Raw genomic sequence first — 18,991 nt, 5'->3', positions numbered from 1 at the left:
CCCCCTCGGGTTCCTCCCTACGGGTTTCTCTTTTTTTGTGGCGCCATCTATGTGGAGCACCGCGAACTCTCACTCTGGGTGGGCGACCGGTAGCCACCGGCTAAATTGACGGAGATAGTTTCTCGTGGATTTTCAATGAAGGACTGTCGTGCTCTCAGTTTATTTTGCGCACTTTCCCATAAAGTTTCGTGCAAATACGAATTCCGATTTTTTTCCTCTCGCCGCAGCGCCATCTGTCGCAAATCGGGGGTACCCGCAAGCAGACGAGTACACAATCCGGTCACGGCGCTGCGGTAGACTTCGATGGGCCGTTTCCCCACCCGTCTATCTTACACCCTGGCATAAACACTCTGGCGTTTTTTTTCTGCTAATTTAGAAAATAATATTACACCAAAGTATTTTTACCGCATCGGTATACGCCTCGCAAATGGGCTCATTTTCGTCTTCTGTGCATGAGAAAGAAAGTAGCGGTGTCGTCAGAACGCCGAGCCCCGATTGGCTGATCGCGACCCATCTGAGCGTCGTCTGCTCCTTTACAACGTCGTCTGCTCGCAACGTCGTCTGTGTCTGTCTTACCTTTCCTGCGACTTTCGGAGCTCGACTTCGCCTTTCAGAGAGGGCAGACGAAATAACTTGAGCAGTACGTTGTTTTTGTCTAACAACTAGCAGACGCACATCAAGGAGCGAAGTCAGAGGACTCACTGGCGAGGTGTTCCGAGGCGCCGAGGTTGCTTTGCTAAGGACCAAGAGTGAGGGTGGTTAGTGTCCGCAAGTTCCCTCCCAAATACTTTTTCCCTCCTCTCGTGTGCGGCGAGACTCCTCACTCTTTAACGGCGTCGGCGGGTTGGCACAGTTAATGTCGTCTGCTTTACGTCTGCTAGTCAAAGCGATGGCTGCTTTACCTTTCCTGCGTCTGTCGGAGATTCACCGCTTTTTTACCGGCGAGATCTCACCGTCACCTCGGAAAACAGATGACAAGAGGAGGAGATTGACCTCTTATTTTAAAATTGAGGTCAGCGATCAAAGTGTAAGATCGGAAGGGTTCACAAGGGTCGCGCGGGCATATTCCATTCAGCACGCCAGCCGGTCGTGGGCAGACGGTCTCCGAGTCGGAGTGCCTGCTAGGCCTATCTGCCGTGCTCGCTTGGTCGTTGTCGGTGGAATCGTGGCCGTTGGAGCTTTTCACGGGTGTTTGTGGATCCAGCGTTCTTGTTTGTCGTGGTCTGTTTCAAGTACTTTTTACTTTTTTCTTGCTGCTTGAAGTTGCGACGCATGAGAAGCGCACATAAAAAAATAAACATACGTTGGTCGTCGCGACCGCGACGCTGTCGGCCATGCTGATTTGATCGTAAGAAGTGCGTAAGACAGCTTCGGAGCTGTCCATAGGATTTCGTCGTAACCTGCGCAAAACTTAAGAAAATTTTGTTTCGTCAATACAAATTTGTTCTCAAGTTTTGTCTTGCGCATATTTTTGGCACAAGATTGTTTTGTGAACCCTCTGCACTTTCGAAAGTCGCAGGAAAGGTAAGACAGATGCAGACGACGCTGCGAGCAGACAACGTTGCAAAGGAGCAGACGACGCTCAGATAGGGGGTCGTGATCAGCCAATCAGGGCTCGGCGTTCTGACGTCACCGCTAAACCCTGTGCAAGGAGCAGACGAACTTGCCCTCCGCATTGGCATTACTGCAGATCCTCTCTACACCACAAGTTTGTTGAACCGAAGAATACCCAGCGCAGAAAAAACGCACGAAGTGAAAAACTATCTTTATTTCTTTATTTTATGGATGAAACTATGACTAAAAAGCAAGTCCACAGATTCTAAATCAGAGTTTTACTGTTTTCATATTTGAGGATTTCACGTGCCGGTTTTATTGAACTCGAAACGTTTTTTGAGCCTATCTGAAAGGTCCCTGAACGGTGTTTGACTTTCGTTTGCAGTCCGAGGTATTCTGCAGGCACGCCTAAATTTGGGATTGATCATCAGCAGGTTTTGTCCCAATGCAAACCCACTTGAGCAGAGCCAGTAGAGAGTAACATCCTGCAAGAAATAGTGCAGCAGATGAGACCAGTAAACGGAATAGCATACACACCCTTCATTACTGCCCAAGACCTTTAGGATGTAAGGCAGAATAAATTAAATAATGCTAAGTGCTGAGAGGAATGACATGGCATCGTCGGATGTTAGCGACCCACTTTCACAGAACGCAGAAAATATAATTATGAATGTACTTGGCCCTAAATATAAAATATATCTATATTCCGCAAAATCTCGAGAGACGCCCCACCCCCGAAATTTAATCCACCCCTATTTTTGTTTGATTTGCTATTTTCTTTTAAACACTGAAAGATAGCCCACTCCTAGTTAATCGTTGTGTTCGGATCAATGATGACCTCAGCGTAAATGCATCTATTTAGCTATGGCGGGATATAAGAGAACATTGGTGACTGTGAAGTATACAGTCGACTTTGCTTCAATGACCCTTGCCACGATAACAAGTTTGACAGACACATAATCTAAAAATAGCATTTTTTTAACTTTACTTGATTGCACACAAAAGGTTACCCCTCCTTATTTTCTCTGAATTTTAGGTGGGCTATTTCTCTGGATTTTACGGTATATATATATGTATATTTCTTTTTATTGAGTTAGATTTAGGAAGCTGCTAAGTATATTTATAAAGGCCTGTTAAATACACAGCTAGGATTTTAAGTTGCCTTATCTTACTCCTAAAGTCACGTGCAAGTGACAATCTCTTCCCTCAACTTCATGCTTCCTGCTACAAAAATCATATATAAAACTTTCTGGTCTCGCAAGTATATGCTCTAATACACAAGTGCTCCTTATACGCCTCGCAAGTGGGCTCATTTTCGTCTTCTGCGCATGAGAAAGGAAGTAGTGGTGACGTCAGAACGCTGAGTCCTGATTGGCTGATCGCGACCCCCTATTGAGCGTCGTCTGCTCCTTTGGAACGTCGTCTGCTCGCAACATCGTCTGCGTCTGTCTTACCTTTCCTGCGACTTTCGGAGCGAACTCGACTTCGCCTTTAAGAGAGGGCAGACGAAATAACTCGAGCGGTACGTTGTTTTCGTCTAACAACTAGCAGACGCGCATCAAGGAGGGAAGTCAAAGGACTCACAGGCGAGGTCGCGAGGTGTCCCGGGGCGCCGAGGTTTGTTTGCTTAGAACCGAGAGTGAGCGTGTTAGTGTCCGCAAGTTCCCTCCCAAACACTTTTTCCCTCCATTCATGTGCGGCGAGACCCCTCACTCTCTAACGGCGCCGGCGGGTTGGCGCAGTTAACGTCGTCTGCTTTACGTCTGCTAGTCAAAGCGATGGCTGCTTTACCTTTCCTGCGTCTGTCGGAGATTCACCGCTTTTTAACCGGCGAGAGTCATCGTTGCCTCGGTAAACAAGGAAATAACAAGAAGAAATTGACCTCTTAATCTAAAATTGAGGTCAGCGATCAAAGTATAACACGGGAAGGGTTCACAAGGGTCGCGCGGGCATATTCCATTCAGCACGTCAGCCGGTCGTGGGCAGACAGACGGTCGCCGAGTCGCGGAGTGCCAGCTAGGCCTAACTGCCCAGCTCGTTTGGTCGCGTTCGGTGAAATCGTGGCCGTTGGAGCTTTTCCCCGGCGTCTGTGGATCCAGCGTTCTTGTTCGTCGTGCTCTGTTTCAAGTAATTTTTACTTTTTTCTTGCTGCTTGAAGTCAGGACGCGTGAGAAGCTCACGTAGAAAAATAAACGTCCGTGGGTCGTCGCGACCGCGACGCTGTCGGCCATGCTGAGTTGATCGTAAGAAGTGCGTAAGACAGCTTCGGAGCTGTTGTAGGATTTCGCCGTAACCTGCGCAAAACTTGCGAAAATTTCGTTTCGTGAATACGAATTTGTTCTTAAGTTTTGTCTTATGCACATTTTTGGCGTAAGATCGTTTCGTGAATCTGGCCTCTGCACTTCCGAAAGTCGCAGGAAACGTAAGACAGACGCAGACGACGTTGCGAGCAGACGACGTTGCAAAGAAGCAGACGACGCTCAGATAGGGGGGCGCGATCAGCCAATCAGGGCTCGGCGTTCTGACGTCACCGCTACCCCCTGCGCAAGGAGCAGACGAACTTGCCCTCCGCATACACCTCAAGCAAACCCAAATGTCGACGACCAAATCCAGGCGGTAATTCTGTTTCACACAACATGACCTCTGGACACATCCTCCCGCATATCATGCCCATGTGCACCTCTGGGGAACTAGGCAATTCACCTATAAAGACTAATAATATGCACAAAATATTGTCCGGCTGTGCTGCATGACAAGAAAGGAAATTGACATTCACTTACAGTCGGCATTATACTTGCAATGGGTATCATGAGGACGCTCATCCCACGGAGGGTGTACGTCAACACTTTCCTGACTTTCGTCAGCTGTTTTGTATGTTGCAGTGCGTGAAACTGAAAGAGATAAATGCGGGACCATGTGTAACAACTACTCATACCCCACGATGTCCCAAACATGGCACAGTGCACAAACACCACACACCTCAATGTTTAGGAGGTTGGTGATCCCTAGAAGCAGAGGCATCACGAAGAGCGGATCTGGCAACGTGAGGTTCGGGAACCACAGTGCACCTCCAACGGAGAGTTCAAGAAACAGGGCCTGGGCAGCTGCAAGCAACGTGTTAAAGATTCATATACCTATATCCAAAAAAATTGTGCAGTTAGTGATTGTTATACCCATGTCCTGGTAAGGCATCATGTATGCCATGTTCCGAAGCGCGACAGAGAGGCTGATCCACAGCGGAAGCTGGAACCAAATGACCAGGGAGGACTTGAATGGGTGACAGTTGTCTCTGACGATCAAGTTGTTGATCTGTTTCTTCAACTGCAATGCAATTTGACCACATTAGTGCACAGCAGCGGCTAGTGAGCAATACTGAAGAAATGCTTTTTGCTGAGCTGCAAGCTCCGATCTATCTCTTTTCGAAAGCCAATTAAGTTAAGCAACCGCCTAAGCAATGTGGTAGTTGATATAAGTGTCATATGTTTCCCACTGCACGCGACACTCAGTTATCATTATAATGCAATAAAATGCAAAGGTGCAAGCGAGCTGGACAGTAATGATGAAAATAATCCCTGTTTGTCCTTTGTCCCTCTTGTTCCCCTTCTCCAGGGATTATTTTCATCATTACTGTCCAGCTCGCTTGCACCTTTGCATTTTATTGCATTATAATCATAACCTTAAATTGCAAGCTTCACCCTTGTTGGTGTTAGACTGCTGGCGGCTGATAAAACCTGTTTGCTCTACTGATGTCTAACCCCTGGTTAGCTCAATTGGTAGAGCGCTCCACCTGTAATGGAGAGGTCCCGGGTTCGATACCCGGACCAGGCGGATTTTTTCGGTCGCGCACCAGTCACCTAGCTGTGTTTGGAGATTTGTGTTTGTCCTTTTCCCTCTTGTTTCCCCTTCTCCAGGGATTATTTTCATCACTCAGTTATCATGTTGAGTATGTTCCCTTTCTTTCACACCTGCTGGCTTCGGGAAAGTGTAACAGCACACAATTTTTCCCAAGATCGCTGGCAGAAACTAAAATCACTTTAGCCAGCAACACGGAACTCGATACGTACGCTTCTTCTGTACAAGTACTTGGCCTGTTTTTCGTCCAGGTTGTACATCCTGACGGCGCGGGCTGTTTCACCTCTCAGCTCGTGGGCTATCTGAGCGATCTCCTTGTCCAAGTTGGCGAGTCTTGCGATGATGTGACTCTGATAGAGAGCCAGGGGAAGTGTGACCACGATCCGAAGTGCCAGCGACGTAGTGACGATGGTCGTGCACCACGAAAGTCCACTGTTCATGTGCACCGTTTCGAGGAACTCCTGCGCGTAGGCGACGGGAGCCGATCGGGACAGCGCCATTCCCCATGATTCGAAGGAAAAGTGGCGGTACTTGGTTGTCTTTTGAGTTTGTGTCCTTAGCAAAACTGGCTCTTGTCGAACGAGTACACAAAACTGCCGGTTTGCGACCCATGCTCGTCGCACAAGTTGAACTTCCCGAAATCGAAACATGTCTTTCCCGTATACAGGCGTGTTATTATGTATAAAAAAATATTATAATTTTTATTTTATTGTTACACCTAAGTTACGTTCTTATTAAATACTGTAAATTTTTAAAAAATAATTGTAAGTTTATATTACAAACAACAAATTATATATAAACAAATAGGCAGCTGACAGCGCCTCTTTTTCTTTTTTTTAAATATTCATAAGTTTGTGAAGTGTGCCAAACCAAAGCACTGCGCCGACCGCAGGCGCCGTCTGCACGTCGTTCTATTGTGTTGTAGTCTTTTCTGCTATTGAACTAACGTGTAAACAGTAAATTCTAAAGCACTATTTGATGTTGAACTTGGGCACAAAGCTGGATTTTGAAAGTTTAAACTAATGGTGAGTGGCAAAGGGTTTTACTAGCCTCGTATTTTGAACATGACGTGCTAGAACGCTTCCTTGTGGAACGTAAACATGTCGGCGTGTTCGGTACGCGGTGACAAGCTATCAAACGCTGGACTTAAATCTTCCGCTAACGTTCCTCGTCTTTTATTGGGATACAGAGCGTGAATGGTAGCTAACACTTTTGGCTCGTGTTATTTATGTGAGTACATTTTCTTCGGCAACTGCACGCGAGGCAAGCTGTAAAACTGAAAGTAGGCTTAACTGAGTCGGTATTGTCAAACGAGCATTTTGCGTGGTGACTTCCCTAACGTTTTCACCTCATTACCTTTGTTTCGTTCAGGAAGAAGAGTTTTTAGGGTGCGGGAGGGGAGGCAGAGGAGCCCTCCTGCTTGCCGCCCTTCAGAAACAGACGAGGCGTCCTGGCACTGGGGGTTCCGGCGACAGCTCGGGCGATGCCACCGTGAGTACGCGTGTTTGCGCGGCCACCTTGGCTCATGAAGGATGTCTTCGTCCGACCCTGTACTGTCAGCGCGGGAGATAATAGCTATGTCGTAAGCAACGAAACGTTGAATGCATTCAGGCATAAATTGGCTGTTGGCTTTTTCGTGTCGTGTCTGCTACTGGTAAAGTGATCAGCACATTGGAACACCAATGGCTTGTTCCTGCTAAGTGTCACGGATTGTATATGTAAAAGCCACGAAAACAGGTTAAAAGAAAGGTACAGGTGTATGGAAATCCACGGGGGATCTGTTCATTGTTTGAGACTTGGACGGGTGCGTTAAAGATAAAGACCTACATTTCAAGAGATTCACACATGCATTGTATGCTATATGTAGGGTTGCCAGGTAGTTTCTACCTCAAACCGCCAAAAGCCAGACGGTGTAGCCCTAAAGTAGCCATATTTTGCAGTGCCCAAAAAATTGTGCGCTCGAATGTGCGAGCTCAATTCGAAGGCACCGTGTCTGCGTATCGGGGGTTTAGGAGTCGCTTGCAAGATCTATGGCAGCTTGAAATGTGTTGAACGTTTTATTTCAAACACAAAACTGCAAAAAGTTTTCAAATGCGTTTTTGCAGTCGCATAGTTATGAAGCACTCGCTCGTGCCCGGCTTACTCGCCTCATACATGATTTCCTTGTTAAAACGGGCAAAAACTTCTTCAGTACGGTTGATGTCCTTACAGAACTCGTTCTTCCCAAGGAAAGCGAACTTTACATAGAGGACGTTTTGAAGAGTTGGGAAGGGACATGTTCTTCCTTAGGCCTGACTTTGTGAGGGACACGTGACTGAATACTCTCTCCACGACGGCATTAGACATGGGCAGTGTCGGGAGCGCGATGGCAAGCTCGGATAGCAACGGAAACAGGGCTGCTCCTGCGCATTGATCTTGGCCTTGTTTGAAATATTCATTGTCCCAAATCTGTTGTCTTTTGTTGTGGCTCACTGTGCTTTAAGAAACTTCCATGTTTCGCAGAAAAGCCTCCTTTTGTTAAATCCGGTACAGCAAGTGTTATCGGGTGACATCAAATTCTGCAGGATGTCTTGAGTTGCTTTTAGTATCAATTTTCCTCGGATGAGGTGCGTCCTGTAGGAAGATGGTAGGAAACTCGAGGAAATAAGAGACGCCAGTAGGAAGTAGAAAGAACTTGGGAGCACAAAATAAGCCATAATTAATACAAAAGCGATGTCGTCGGAGCTGTATCTGGGTCAAGGTAGCTCAGTTGCGCTAATAGCTTCTGACATCACACCCACAAATCTTCAGGCGGAAAATGCCTGAAAGCGGGAATCCAGAAAGGGTGGACTGTCTCTTTGTGTTCATGTTGAAATATCTTTTGTACATCTACTCTAAACCAAGCAAAAAAACAAAAAAAAAGAAGCCACATTAGTATTTGAAATAGCCCATAAATAGCCACATAGCCAACCGCCAAATTTCGACGCCAAATGTAGGACAAAGTAGCCCAATTTGGCTATTAATAGCCCAACCTGGCAACCCTGGCTATATGTCATAGTGAGGGTGAGGCTCGTGATTTTGAAGCGCGGGGCTATGTCCGGCCCACCCAGAGGAGGTAAGGCCCGCTTCAGACGTGGCAAATTTGCCCAGCAACTTGACGTCACAACACGAGCCGTCCGCGTTCACACGCACGCAGCAACTGAATTGCTACGACTTGCCATCATCATCATGAAATTAGATTTTTCTTGCACTATTTAGACATACAGCTAAGCCCTAAAAACATGTTTTTATATCTTCGAATGGTGTTGAGAATACTAACTCATCTTTCTGAAAAGGTTTATTTCCAAAAACGATCCATTTCAAACCAGAACCAAGTCTTTAGCTGTCATCACCACCACAGGGGTGTCACGTGAAAATATCGCGTCCCTGATTGGCTGCGGCCGCTTCAAACTTCTTCGAATTGCTTTGAGTTGCTCGCTTGTTCAAGCCATACCCGATCTCAGCAATTCGTGTCGATCTAGGGAAAGCTAGGGAACAACCCGTCAGCAACCTCTAAATTGCTGGAAAAGTTGCCCCGTCTGAAGCGGGCCTAATGGATCTGATGTGAGTGCTGGTTTTTGCTGGCAAAGAAGTAAGAACGAAGGGAAAAAAGGATTGCATTCACAAAGAGCAGGTTAGAAGATTGGTGGAAAAGGTCTAGAGAAGCGTGCTATGACTCAAAATTGATGGGCTCGACGATTTAACGAGAGGCGCCTTGTTCATTTTTGTTGCAGTCGCCGTCGGAAGAATCGCGGCCTGCCAGCGGCCTCGCGCTGCCATCTGGTACCAGCACGTCTGTGTCGAGTCCTTCTGGTCCGAGCCCATCCCCGGCCCCACCTGTCGGGGCAGGCAGGGGAGCCCTGCTGGAGAGGCTCATGTTGCAGTCTCGTGCAAGCACGAGCTCCAGCTCATCCGGAGAGATACCGTCCCCCACCGCCCCCCTCTCGTCCAAGCCTGGTGGGCCTTTTTGTCTTGCCTCTCTTTTGTGTGCATCATTTGGAACAGGCCCTTGTTGGATTGTTGTTCTGGCTTAGACTTGGCATCGACTATCTTGAGCTTCATTGTTGAGACTAGCGCAGCTTCCACAGTGCTGCAGCCTGCGGGATATCGCTTGCTACCTACACAGGTACCGATAGAGTAACCAAAGGATTATCTCAACAGCGGCGGCAATCTCAAAGGAGATGTCAAACCTAGTAGCGCGGTCCCCACATCTCCGCGGCAATATAGACGTTTAAAGCCATATTACCGCGGGTCGGTTCGATAAATAGCCTCCGTTGGTGCCAATAATCGACTGTCTTTTCTCACTCTCGAATATAGCGGAAGAAAAGACACACATACCAGAGTAAGGACAGAGTCCAAGAGCATTTATTATAACAGTCTTCTAAATGAACTACGATGTCTCAATCCAAATTGCCCCCCCCCCCCCTGCGCCGGCAAGGTAAGAAAAGGTGCTTACCTGCCAGACGCGGGGTTCCGGAGAGCCAAGATGGGGAAGCATAGGAGAAGTCGCTGACACACGTCCTATTTCTTTCGTGCTCACCAAACGAGTCCCCCTCCGGAAAGCGGGAAAAGTAGAGGCAAAAGCCTCCTTGCCTGTCAGCAGTGATTCGCATTTGAGCTGGGGGACGGAAAGAGGTCCCCTTGGGAGAGAGTGAGAGTAGAGCCCCCCAAGCCAGGCGGCCCTCCGCCTCACGAACAGGTCGGAGTTCACGGCGAAGGAGGTCGAGTGTTCCTCCGACCTGCGGCCGTTATCGCAGCCATCGGGGAAGGGAGACCACAGGAATCCCCACAAGCCCTGCACTGCTATGTGAACCTGTGGCTTCCTCGTGCATTTCGTTTGCACGTGCCCTTGTGCAGAGGACACACCAAATGAAGCCATGCTTTCTTGCAAGTAGCTTTGATGCCAATAGAGCACTGCAGAAGCTATGCTAGCCTTGACAGTATGTTGCAACATAGTTGATGTCCAGTGTAGTCGGTGATTTGTGACGCCTGCTTCATCTTTGTTACTGTAATATTATAGGCCCTCTTGTATGGCCTCGGGGTGTTATCGCAACACTACAGCCGTCTCGAATTGTGAGAGCATTGCACTTCGTGGAAGTCCTCACTTCTTTGGTATTAATTGGGCAGCAGCACCTATTGTAACGTGCCGAGGTGAATCTTTGGGGCCTTTGTGTAATTAGTACAAAAAGTGGGGCATTCTGTTACGGGCTCTAGAGGACGCCATCCTTTGACAAAGTACTCTGTGCAGCACAGTTAGTGCCAAGACGACATCGGCACTTTTTTGCACTTTGGTGAGGTTTTATTGCCTAAAGGGGACAACCTGTAGTTTGAGGATACTCAGTCAATTCTGATTTGATTTGGATGAAATTCATTTACCTAGTGTGACTTTGACTGCTGAATACTGATCTAAGGGTTTTATTCACCTATCTCTAATACTTTGAGAGAAAATCTTTAATTTATGGCAGATCCTTTGCCCAACTTTTCTAAATTATGTCTATACACTGAACAAAAAAATAGAGTGCAACAAAACCATTTTTTCGTTTCAATTCTGACAGAAAGTAAAAACACTGAATTTTTCTTACTGACAATTAGAAATAAATCATTATATGTATTAACAAATTTTAAACAATTATGTTACAGATTCTTTAGAAGGTTGAGTCTTGTTACACTCTCTGATTTCTGAGTGATCAAACCGAAAGAAAATAATTCCGATTCATGTTCTAGATCCCAAGATACGATGGGCAAAAGTGTTGCGATGAAAAAACAAATTCTGTGACAACAAGCAAAAAGGTTTCAAACAATGCATGTACTTTATTTGCAGCAAAATATACATGAAGAATGTATAGGACAGTGCCAAGAAACCACCAGGAATATAGTCCTGTTAATTCTCTTGTCCACGCTTTTTTTTCATAGCTTGTGTGAAGGTTTGCATGGGTATGTTTCCTGTTGGAAGCAGTCTGTCGCTAGTGGTCCTTTCCACTTGACCTCTGAGCACTTGCTGTGCCTTGGTGTAGATGGAGCACCTTCATGATTGCACTGGTGGCACACTGTTTGCCACAGTTGAATCTGGGCACAGCTTGTGCAACTGCACATTCCACGCTGAACAAGGAGGCATGCTGCTTCTTTGAGGAAGGCGACCATATAATCAAGAGGAGGCTTTCGTTGGCATTCTGCTTTTTTGTAGTTTGGCAACCTTTTTAAGAGCTTTTGGTCAGACAGGCGTGTATAGACGGGCAGCAGGGCATCACTTACGCAGTCTGGCAGATTTTAATGAATCTTTGGCGCAGTTTCATATCTGGCAAAAACAGCACTTTGCTTGCACCAGACGGTTTTCCCTGTGGGGTAAAGTGCATGTTTGGGCTTTGCATCATTCAATGTGATGTAATGATACAATACCATCACTGCTTTTTGCATTTTTTCATTGCCGATCCATAATACATTGTGAGCTTAGTGATGAGATCAGCAGTCAGTTTCCCTTCGCCACCAGGACTTGGCTTGCCTTCACATTTTAGTTTCTGCACAAGGTTACGTAGTGTAGTGCCCATTCTCTTGTGGACGTGATTGACACAGTCCTATTTCTACTTCCGCATCCTGAAGTGCATTGTACGACCGACTATCGCCGTCACCCAACATTGTCGTGTAACGTAGTACATGCCTTGCAAGCGAACGCTTGTAGAGGATAGTTGCAGCTTCAACCCCCATTTGCCGTGGTCTGCTTGAGCTGTTCCTCTGGCAGAGGTGAGTGTCCTTCCACTCTTGGTATGTAAGATCACTTTCCTTTGGTCCCATATCACAGCCCAGGCAGAATTGGACAGGACAACAAAGTCAAGCACATAGCCGGAGAACTGTTCAATAACGCTTCCAGCGCCTATGTGCAACGAGTGACCCTGGGACACCCAGGTTCCATTGAATGAAACAGCTGTTTCCAGGATTTTCGAAGTTCAGGTTTCTGTAGAGCGTTTTACTGCTCCCGTGCATTCGCTCATTGTAGTTCTAGCTGCCTTCTGGGCTGCCGGATTGATCTTCTCTTTAGGCATATTCAAAATGTCCTCTTGTGCAGACCTCTTTTTGAAATGTTCATCTCGGAGAAAAGATTTTCAGCTCTGATTGTCCGTTTCCGGTACTCACAAAAGCAAGCGATGCGAGAATGTTTATCTGGAAGGGGTTGCATGTTGCGTTTCCCTTCCGCCTTGCAGAACTCCACTTAGATTTCATTTCAACGCGCTTGGCACAGCTTAGAACCAGCTTCACCGCACTCCTGTACTCCCAGTCTCCTTTTGAGATGTTTACAGTACCGCCGTAAACTTTGCTTTCACAGTCGTTAAGCTTAGAACAGTTTGGGTGGTGCCGATCTCCGGCAGATATGCGTTTTCGTCGAGGAGAGAAGACCTCCGATGTGTAGCCGACACAGACGACAGCTTTTTTCGTGCCTCGGTTGCGTGATGCATTTTCTCCACCTGCTCTGGTTCAGAGGTTGGAATCGTGTCCACGCGTGCCATTCCGCTTTCGGCCACAGAAACGGTAGAATGTGCGGCCACACTCTCGCGAGCGGCACAGCTTGGCACGGTGCAATTTGGCACGCTGACAGAGCCAGACGCCGATGGCTTTGAAGTTCTGGATGACACTTCATCAACTACGGGTCGTCTTTTTCGCCATTTTTCAAACTTTTTTGTGAGCAGTTCTAAACTTTCGTTGACCGCCAGCCATGTTCGTGCAACTTATCTAAGATGGCGAACGTGTCTAGCAGCCGTAATTTCATAGCATCCAATGAGAATGCACAATTTTCATACCTTCCAACTCTTCCCAATCTTTTGTAAAAGGTATGAGTTGGGACTAATTTGACAAATCTTGCTCCAAATTTTACAAAAACAAATTACGAAAAAAGGCTAAAAAAAAGATTGCTGCTTGCGGTACCTTGCACCGCCAGAAGGGGGCGATAGGTACCATCCGCGGCAGAGTCGTGGTTCTTACTACCCGATGGCCACGGATCCAAATCCAATCCAAAGCCCAAAGCCTTTGTTCGTGTGTTCGACGGCGCACATTGGTTTGGCATGTTCAGCCGTGGTTGGGCCTTGCTGTTTCGGCCAGTTTCGAGGTGAGAAGTGCGGCGTCTGTGTTTGTTGCACAGGTAATCATAGCATTCCCCTAGTTGCGGTGGCTTCGCAGCGCAATGGCGAACTCCACACCTCAAAAGAGGTTCTTTCAGGTGTTCCTGAAGTCCTACACGTCGGAATTCCCGTGCTTCGTGCCATCCAAAAAGGGAGAGAAGTTTGGATTCTGTAGCGCATGCTGTGTGGTGTAAGCGTTTCGCACGGTGGTAAAACTGACATTAAGCTGCACATCGCTTTAAGGGGGCACACCCCCTAGGGGGGTCAACTTTTGAATCCTTGTTTTAAAATTAACGAAATTTACAGGGTAGGCTGGTGGTCATGCTAGAGGGTGTATGACAAAATTTCAGGTCTGTCGGTTAAATGAGAAGGAAATAAGAGTAGCTTCTATCAGCAACACGCCTACGTTGTTTAGTTAATCTATCGTCAGAAAACTATTGCGATATTAAAGATTTTCATTTGCTAGATATGTAGCAGAATGCCTAGAGGGTGCGGCTATGGAACACTTTTTTCTAAAAAGTAATTCATTTCTATAAATTTTCTCTTCTGCAAAATTGGTCAACTTTTTGGTCTTCTGTGCCTTCGCCAAAATGTCAACATTTTTTACAAAAGACATCCGTAAAGGGACAAAAAAGTTCCATAGCCGCACTCCTTATTAAATTTTAGTCAGGATAAGGGAAGAATGCGCTTTCCCTGTTTTGCCATTATCAAACGATAGATTGACTAAAATGGAATTTATACCAAAAAGTGGAACGGAGAAAAATGTGTTCAAAGTGCTCCAAACCCTACCTTTTCTATAGCTTTGGTGGACGGAAAATAATTTATAAAAAATTAACTATTCAGTGAAAATTAATGAAACATTTTGAGAATACTCTCTAGATGTTGGTGGATGTAAAGATGTCATTTTTCAAAATCAACTTTTTTTGCAGACATTTTTTTTTCTGGGCAGTGTCTCCCCTTAAGCACCCCTTGCCCCCCCCCCCCCCCCCCCTTCCGCCTCCCACGGCTGCAGAAGTTTAATGAATTTGAAGAGTCCACAGGTTCGTTGGTATGCATTTCCCACATGTGACAAAAAAAAACTGCAATGGCAAAGCAGTAGGTATTCAATTTTTTTTTCTCTACTAATATGTTAATTGTTGGCAGACAAAGGGAATATATTCCGCAAAAAACGAATAGCTGAAGAAAACAGCTTGCAAATGATACCAAAATGGCGGCATTCCACAACCGCAGGATCCAGCTGAAAATGATTTTTTTTCCCGGGGTTTGTCACACGCAACCAGTTGGATATGTGGCTTTGAATCAATGTAACTAAGTAAATACAAACTTTCCTGGTGTGATAATTGTTGAAAATGTAGCTTAAAAAATTACTAACAAAAAGAAACAACTTATTTTTCTTTTTTTTAAGACTTGGGTATCTCTTTAATTGGTGCTGCAGTTATGCCTTTTCACCACACAGAGTTTTGATCTCGGCTTTTTAGTTACGAGAGAAAAGCAGGAAAAACCAACAATGGCTTATTCCTATAAGTGTCATGTTTTGTATGTGTTGTAAAGCGCTTTTGAAGGCATAGGGTAGCATAATGTGGCGGCCCGGTGGATACGACGCCACCCAGCTGAATCGTTACTCAAAACAAACGAGGTCACTGGTACGGGGCAACAATCGGACATCTTTGACGATTTGGGTTTTGCGTGTGCGTATGCTGATCGCACTTTCTTATCTAAACAATTGAGATGAGGATTAACTTAGGCGATAAATGAATTGGTCACGGATAAGGGAGGCTAGGACGCGTTGCAGCCAATAGCCATTTGGTAACGGGTCCCGTCATGCTAGGGTTAACTGCGACGTCCCATCGGAGTAATCACGCAAGGGACAGAAGAGTTGTCGTTTGGCTACCCGGTGCCAACTTTCTCGAGAAGGTCCCTCCGAGCGTTCTTTAACGGCTTTTCGTCGTCCTTTCCCCCTCCCTGGGGGCAAACAGTGGCTGGCAGGGGTCTGCTCACAGCCCTTGGGCGCAGCATTGCTCACACGCCCGCCGGCAGGGGCGTCCTGTCCAGACTCCAGCCCCCGACTGCGGCAGTGGGCAGGCCAGAAGAGCCCACCGCTCCTCCACCGGTTGCTGCTCCCCCCAGGTATGCGCTCCTTGGCTTTTCGTTTTCTAGATTGATGGTTGGATGGATGCGTGTAACTACACCCTTTAAAACTAGCATGCCACCTTGCACCATCTAGGTGAGGTTTTAGTTTCGACAGATAACTTCTGCCTAATCTACAGAATCGTCCGTTTTATGGGATGATTCTGTAGATCGTCTCATAAAACGGCAACGCGCGGAGAAGTTCACCTCTGCACGGTGCCGGCCGCATGTGCCTGTGGAAGCTCGGCTAAAAATAGCTTGAAATTCAGTGCCACCTAGTGACTCTAATGGCAGCTTATTGTTTGCCGCTTTTATGGTAGTAATGACGATAAAGTATTTCGTTGGGTATGGTCACTTCCATATGTTTGTGGTAGATGAGGTGGTTTCCTTGCCGTGAAGCTCTCGATTCGTTTTAGTTTCGATGGTGACGGAGAAACAATCGGTCAATGCTTTGACTCGAATAAAAGCCACAGTTAAAATTTTCTACGGCAAGAGGTTTTTGACTTAATTGCGGGTTAATGAATTGATTGTACAGGAGCCTGAAGTGAATGCCAATACAGCGTTTGCGTCCCAATTTGTGCGTTGCATTTTCTAATGCCTCAAATGTGCGTGCCCCGTCTCATTGGTTGGGTGCATCTTTAACTTCTTTCATTAGCTACCGAAGGCTGCCATTTGTACGCCACAGATGTCCTATGCTTAATTGATGATAGCAATCAAAATGGTTGGATTGAATTTTAGAGAAGTCATGTCTCACAAATATTTCAATCTAATTGTGGCCTGGAAGCCGTAAAATGGTGGTGCTTCCGTTAAAGGAGCTGTGCGACGATTTTATTGTTGAAAGAATTGGCATTTTCTGCTTTTGATATTGTTCACTGTGTCACAAATGGCAGAAAACACACCTCCTTTCATCGAAATGTTGCCATTCCGCCGCGTAATAGCGAGGCAAAACTTTGAATATTTCCCGACCTGCAGCCACGAGCGGCAGCCATGAGAAACAAGCGGTGTGACGTCACTTGGGTAGTTGTAAAAAAGATAGCAAGTTGTGCGAATACCTGCTCTATAAAAGGTAGCTTTTCTATAAATCTTGTCGTTCCAACATATATATAAATGCGTCAAAACCCTGGTGTCATCAACAAAACTTTTATTATACGGAGTTTTAGTGGCGCCATCTATCCTAGGTCCACAAAACCGCGAATAGCCGCCAGAAGCCGGAGGGGGAGGGGGACAGCGCCGGACGGGTATGGCCGGACCCGGATGAGACTTTCCTCCTTTTACCGTATATTTCGCGGGGCACCTGCCAGCACGTGGTCACGCGGTTGCGAGCGGATGAGTTCTCCCTGCTCGCTGATCGCTCTAAAGAGAGAACTTTTCCGGAACCCCGCGCCTACTCAAGTGACGTCACTGCGCATGTGACCCGGAAGACGATGTACGAGTTGAGAGGCGGCAAAAACCTGGATCTTTTTCATTTTTTAAATAAAAACTAGGGCATCCAGGCAAAATCTGTTTTCTGTAGTTCACTGCAGAAGTGTCAGGCATCAACTTCCACAATTATGTAAGCAAACCCCTGAAATTGTTGCGCAGCTCCTTTAAAACGGCGGTTATTACCTCATTTTAGAGGCAGCATATTTTTGGGAACTTGTGTTTTTTGGGGGTTTATGCTATACCTCTTGCTTTGGTTTCTATGAATATTTTTGACACCTTCCCGTTAGGGCCTAAAAATGTCTGGCTTTTACCTTTTTTTTTTTTTTTTTTTTTTACTTTAAATTCTAGCCAGCCAACTGTTACCCCTAGGTATGATAGAACTCAAGGGCTCAACCATTTCAAGGGCTCCTAGGGATCATTTTTCCCCCCTCGTTTTGTCCGTGGTGGTAGCTCACAGTTTGGCTGTGTGTCGTGTTTTTTTTTTTGTTGCAGCCCTCTGGAGCCCCCCGTTGAAGAGATGCAGGAGCTCACCGTGAGACAGTACCGGGGCAAGGCTGGGAAACAGTGAGTGTGCATCTGGGCCCTCTTCGTGTCTTGATAAATTTTAACTCGCAAACTTCGGAATGCTGCTTACGGGGTGGATTGGTTTTTCCTTAAAACATTTTTTTTTTGTCATTCAAATTTTGCTGTGTTTCAAGTGTGTGCATTCTTGAATGAAACTGACAAATTAAAAGGGGGGAAAAAAAGACAAATCAATGGTTGCTGAATACTTTGAATTGATTCAAGTGAGATTATGATTTTGAGCAGTATGCCTAGTGAATTGAATACATTTTTTACAAGGGAGAGTTACAGTTTTTAGATACTGTACTGAGGGTGAATGTGCTTATTTCTTTATTATATTAAACATGGTGCATTCTCTTTTTTGAACAAAACTTGGAAGTTATCCGAAATCGTGCCCTAATGTTGCTTCAGGTATCAAACTAGCTGACACTATGTTTTGTTCTCATAAAAATGTAACCATATACCAACTTTTTTTTTAGTAGTAATTGTTTTCTTTGTTTTTTTTTTTAAGTTTTGTAGAACCTCAATTTACTGCAGGGAAGATAATCCTCTTAGCGCTTTCCTTTCCTAAGCTCCAAGGGAAGCCAAGTTGGGGCAAGGTAAAAAAGTGGAGAGGATATAGGCAAGGGGAGGTGAGCAAAAGTAAAAAGCGCTAAGTGTATGTCGGCCTTTAAGTGTGCTTTTGCCACCTGATTCATGTTCTCTCCTCATTTGTGGCCTGAAAAAAAGAAAAATGGAGTTGTTGACTCCGCATAAATGTGTGATTTCATAGGTGCATGAAAATAAACCAGGTTCTCCCCCCCCCCCCCCCCCCCAACAAAATAAACATTTAATGTCAACTATTCTCCATTCGCGCTCCTTTTGAACTTAGTTTTGCCGTGGAGAATTGAATACTTTCGCAAGGTTAAGGGGGGCAAGAAACATTAAATTTTGTTTTGATTTTTTTGTTTTTTTCTCCTTTTCCACAACGCAGGGTGTCGGTGGAGGTGAACTATGTGCGACTGGAGACTGCGCCTGGCATGGGGGTGTTTGAGTACCACGTCAACTTTGTCCCCGTGATCGACTCCAAGAAGGCACGCTTCCAGCTGGTGCGCAGCGACCCCGTTGTGGAGCGCATTGGCTGCATACGGGTGTTTGATGGGGCAAAACTGTATTTGCCCCATCAACTGCCGGACAAGGTGAGACATTTAAAGGGACCACGACACAACATTTCTAGTTTTGCTCAACTGTTCACATTAGAGAAGGTGAGAGAGGGGAATTCATTTTTGTTTATACGGACTTTTTCTTATCTACTCCCCGTTTTTCTCCCCACCGAATGTCCGACCTGCAGAATCGTCTTCCGCCAGGAA

The 18,991-nt window shown here is 46.1% G+C and overlaps 2 protein-coding genes across 2 annotated transcripts in view; one reads left to right on the top strand and one right to left on the bottom strand.

The window, feature by feature from the left end:
• Positions 1–1,750: 1,750 nt before the first annotated feature.
• On the bottom strand, positions 1,751–6,079 carry LOC115320194 (cytochrome c oxidase assembly protein COX18, mitochondrial). Its single transcript, XM_029980306.4, has 5 exons — positions 5,619–6,079; positions 4,728–4,875; positions 4,534–4,658; positions 4,335–4,445; positions 1,751–2,039 (listed from the first exon to the last, which is right to left on the bottom strand). The coding sequence occupies exons 1-5, from the start codon at positions 6,054–6,056 to the stop codon at positions 1,857–1,859; spliced, it is 1,005 nt and encodes a 334-aa protein (XP_029836166.3). The 5' UTR covers positions 6,057–6,079; the 3' UTR covers positions 1,751–1,856.
• Positions 6,080–6,244: 165 nt separating this feature from the next.
• LOC115324963 (piwi-like protein 1) overlaps positions 6,245–18,991 on the top strand; it is a 48,429-nt gene continuing 35,682 nt past the window's right edge. The window contains exons 1-6 of the mRNA XM_040222929.3: positions 6,245–6,431; positions 6,778–6,897; positions 9,159–9,381; positions 15,509–15,659; positions 17,574–17,645; positions 18,616–18,820. Of these exons, the coding sequence (XP_040078863.2) occupies positions 6,429–6,431; positions 6,778–6,897; positions 9,159–9,381; positions 15,509–15,659; positions 17,574–17,645; positions 18,616–18,820 (774 nt within the window). The 5' untranslated portion in view covers positions 6,245–6,428. The remainder of the gene's footprint in view (positions 6,432–6,777; positions 6,898–9,158; positions 9,382–15,508; positions 15,660–17,573; positions 17,646–18,615; positions 18,821–18,991) is intronic.

Source organism: Ixodes scapularis, unplaced genomic scaffold (assembly GCF_016920785.2).
Source record: "Ixodes scapularis isolate PalLabHiFi unplaced genomic scaffold, ASM1692078v2 PGA_scaffold3__209_contigs__length_174095766, whole genome shotgun sequence".
NCBI classification, from domain to species: domain Eukaryota; kingdom Metazoa; phylum Arthropoda; class Arachnida; order Ixodida; family Ixodidae; genus Ixodes; species Ixodes scapularis.
Note: the sequence above shows the minus strand (reverse complement) of the source record. Positions and strands in the feature narration are given on the sequence as shown.

What these genes read in the sequence shown, in the direction of transcription:
- LOC115320194 (XM_029980306.4), bottom strand. Translation starts at nt 6,056, where the DNA reads ATGTTTCGATTTCGGGAAGTTCAACTTGTGCGACGAGCATGGGTCGCA. An exon ending in AGTACTTGTACAGAAGAAGC is followed by an intron (nt 4,876 to 5,618) that starts GTACGTATCGAG and finishes ATTGCATTGCAG; the next exon opens with TTGAAGAAACAGATCAACAA. An exon ending in TTGCAAGTATAATGCCGACT is followed by an intron (nt 2,040 to 4,334) that starts GTAAGTGAATGT and finishes TATTTCTTGCAG; the next exon opens with GATGTTACTCTCTACTGGCT.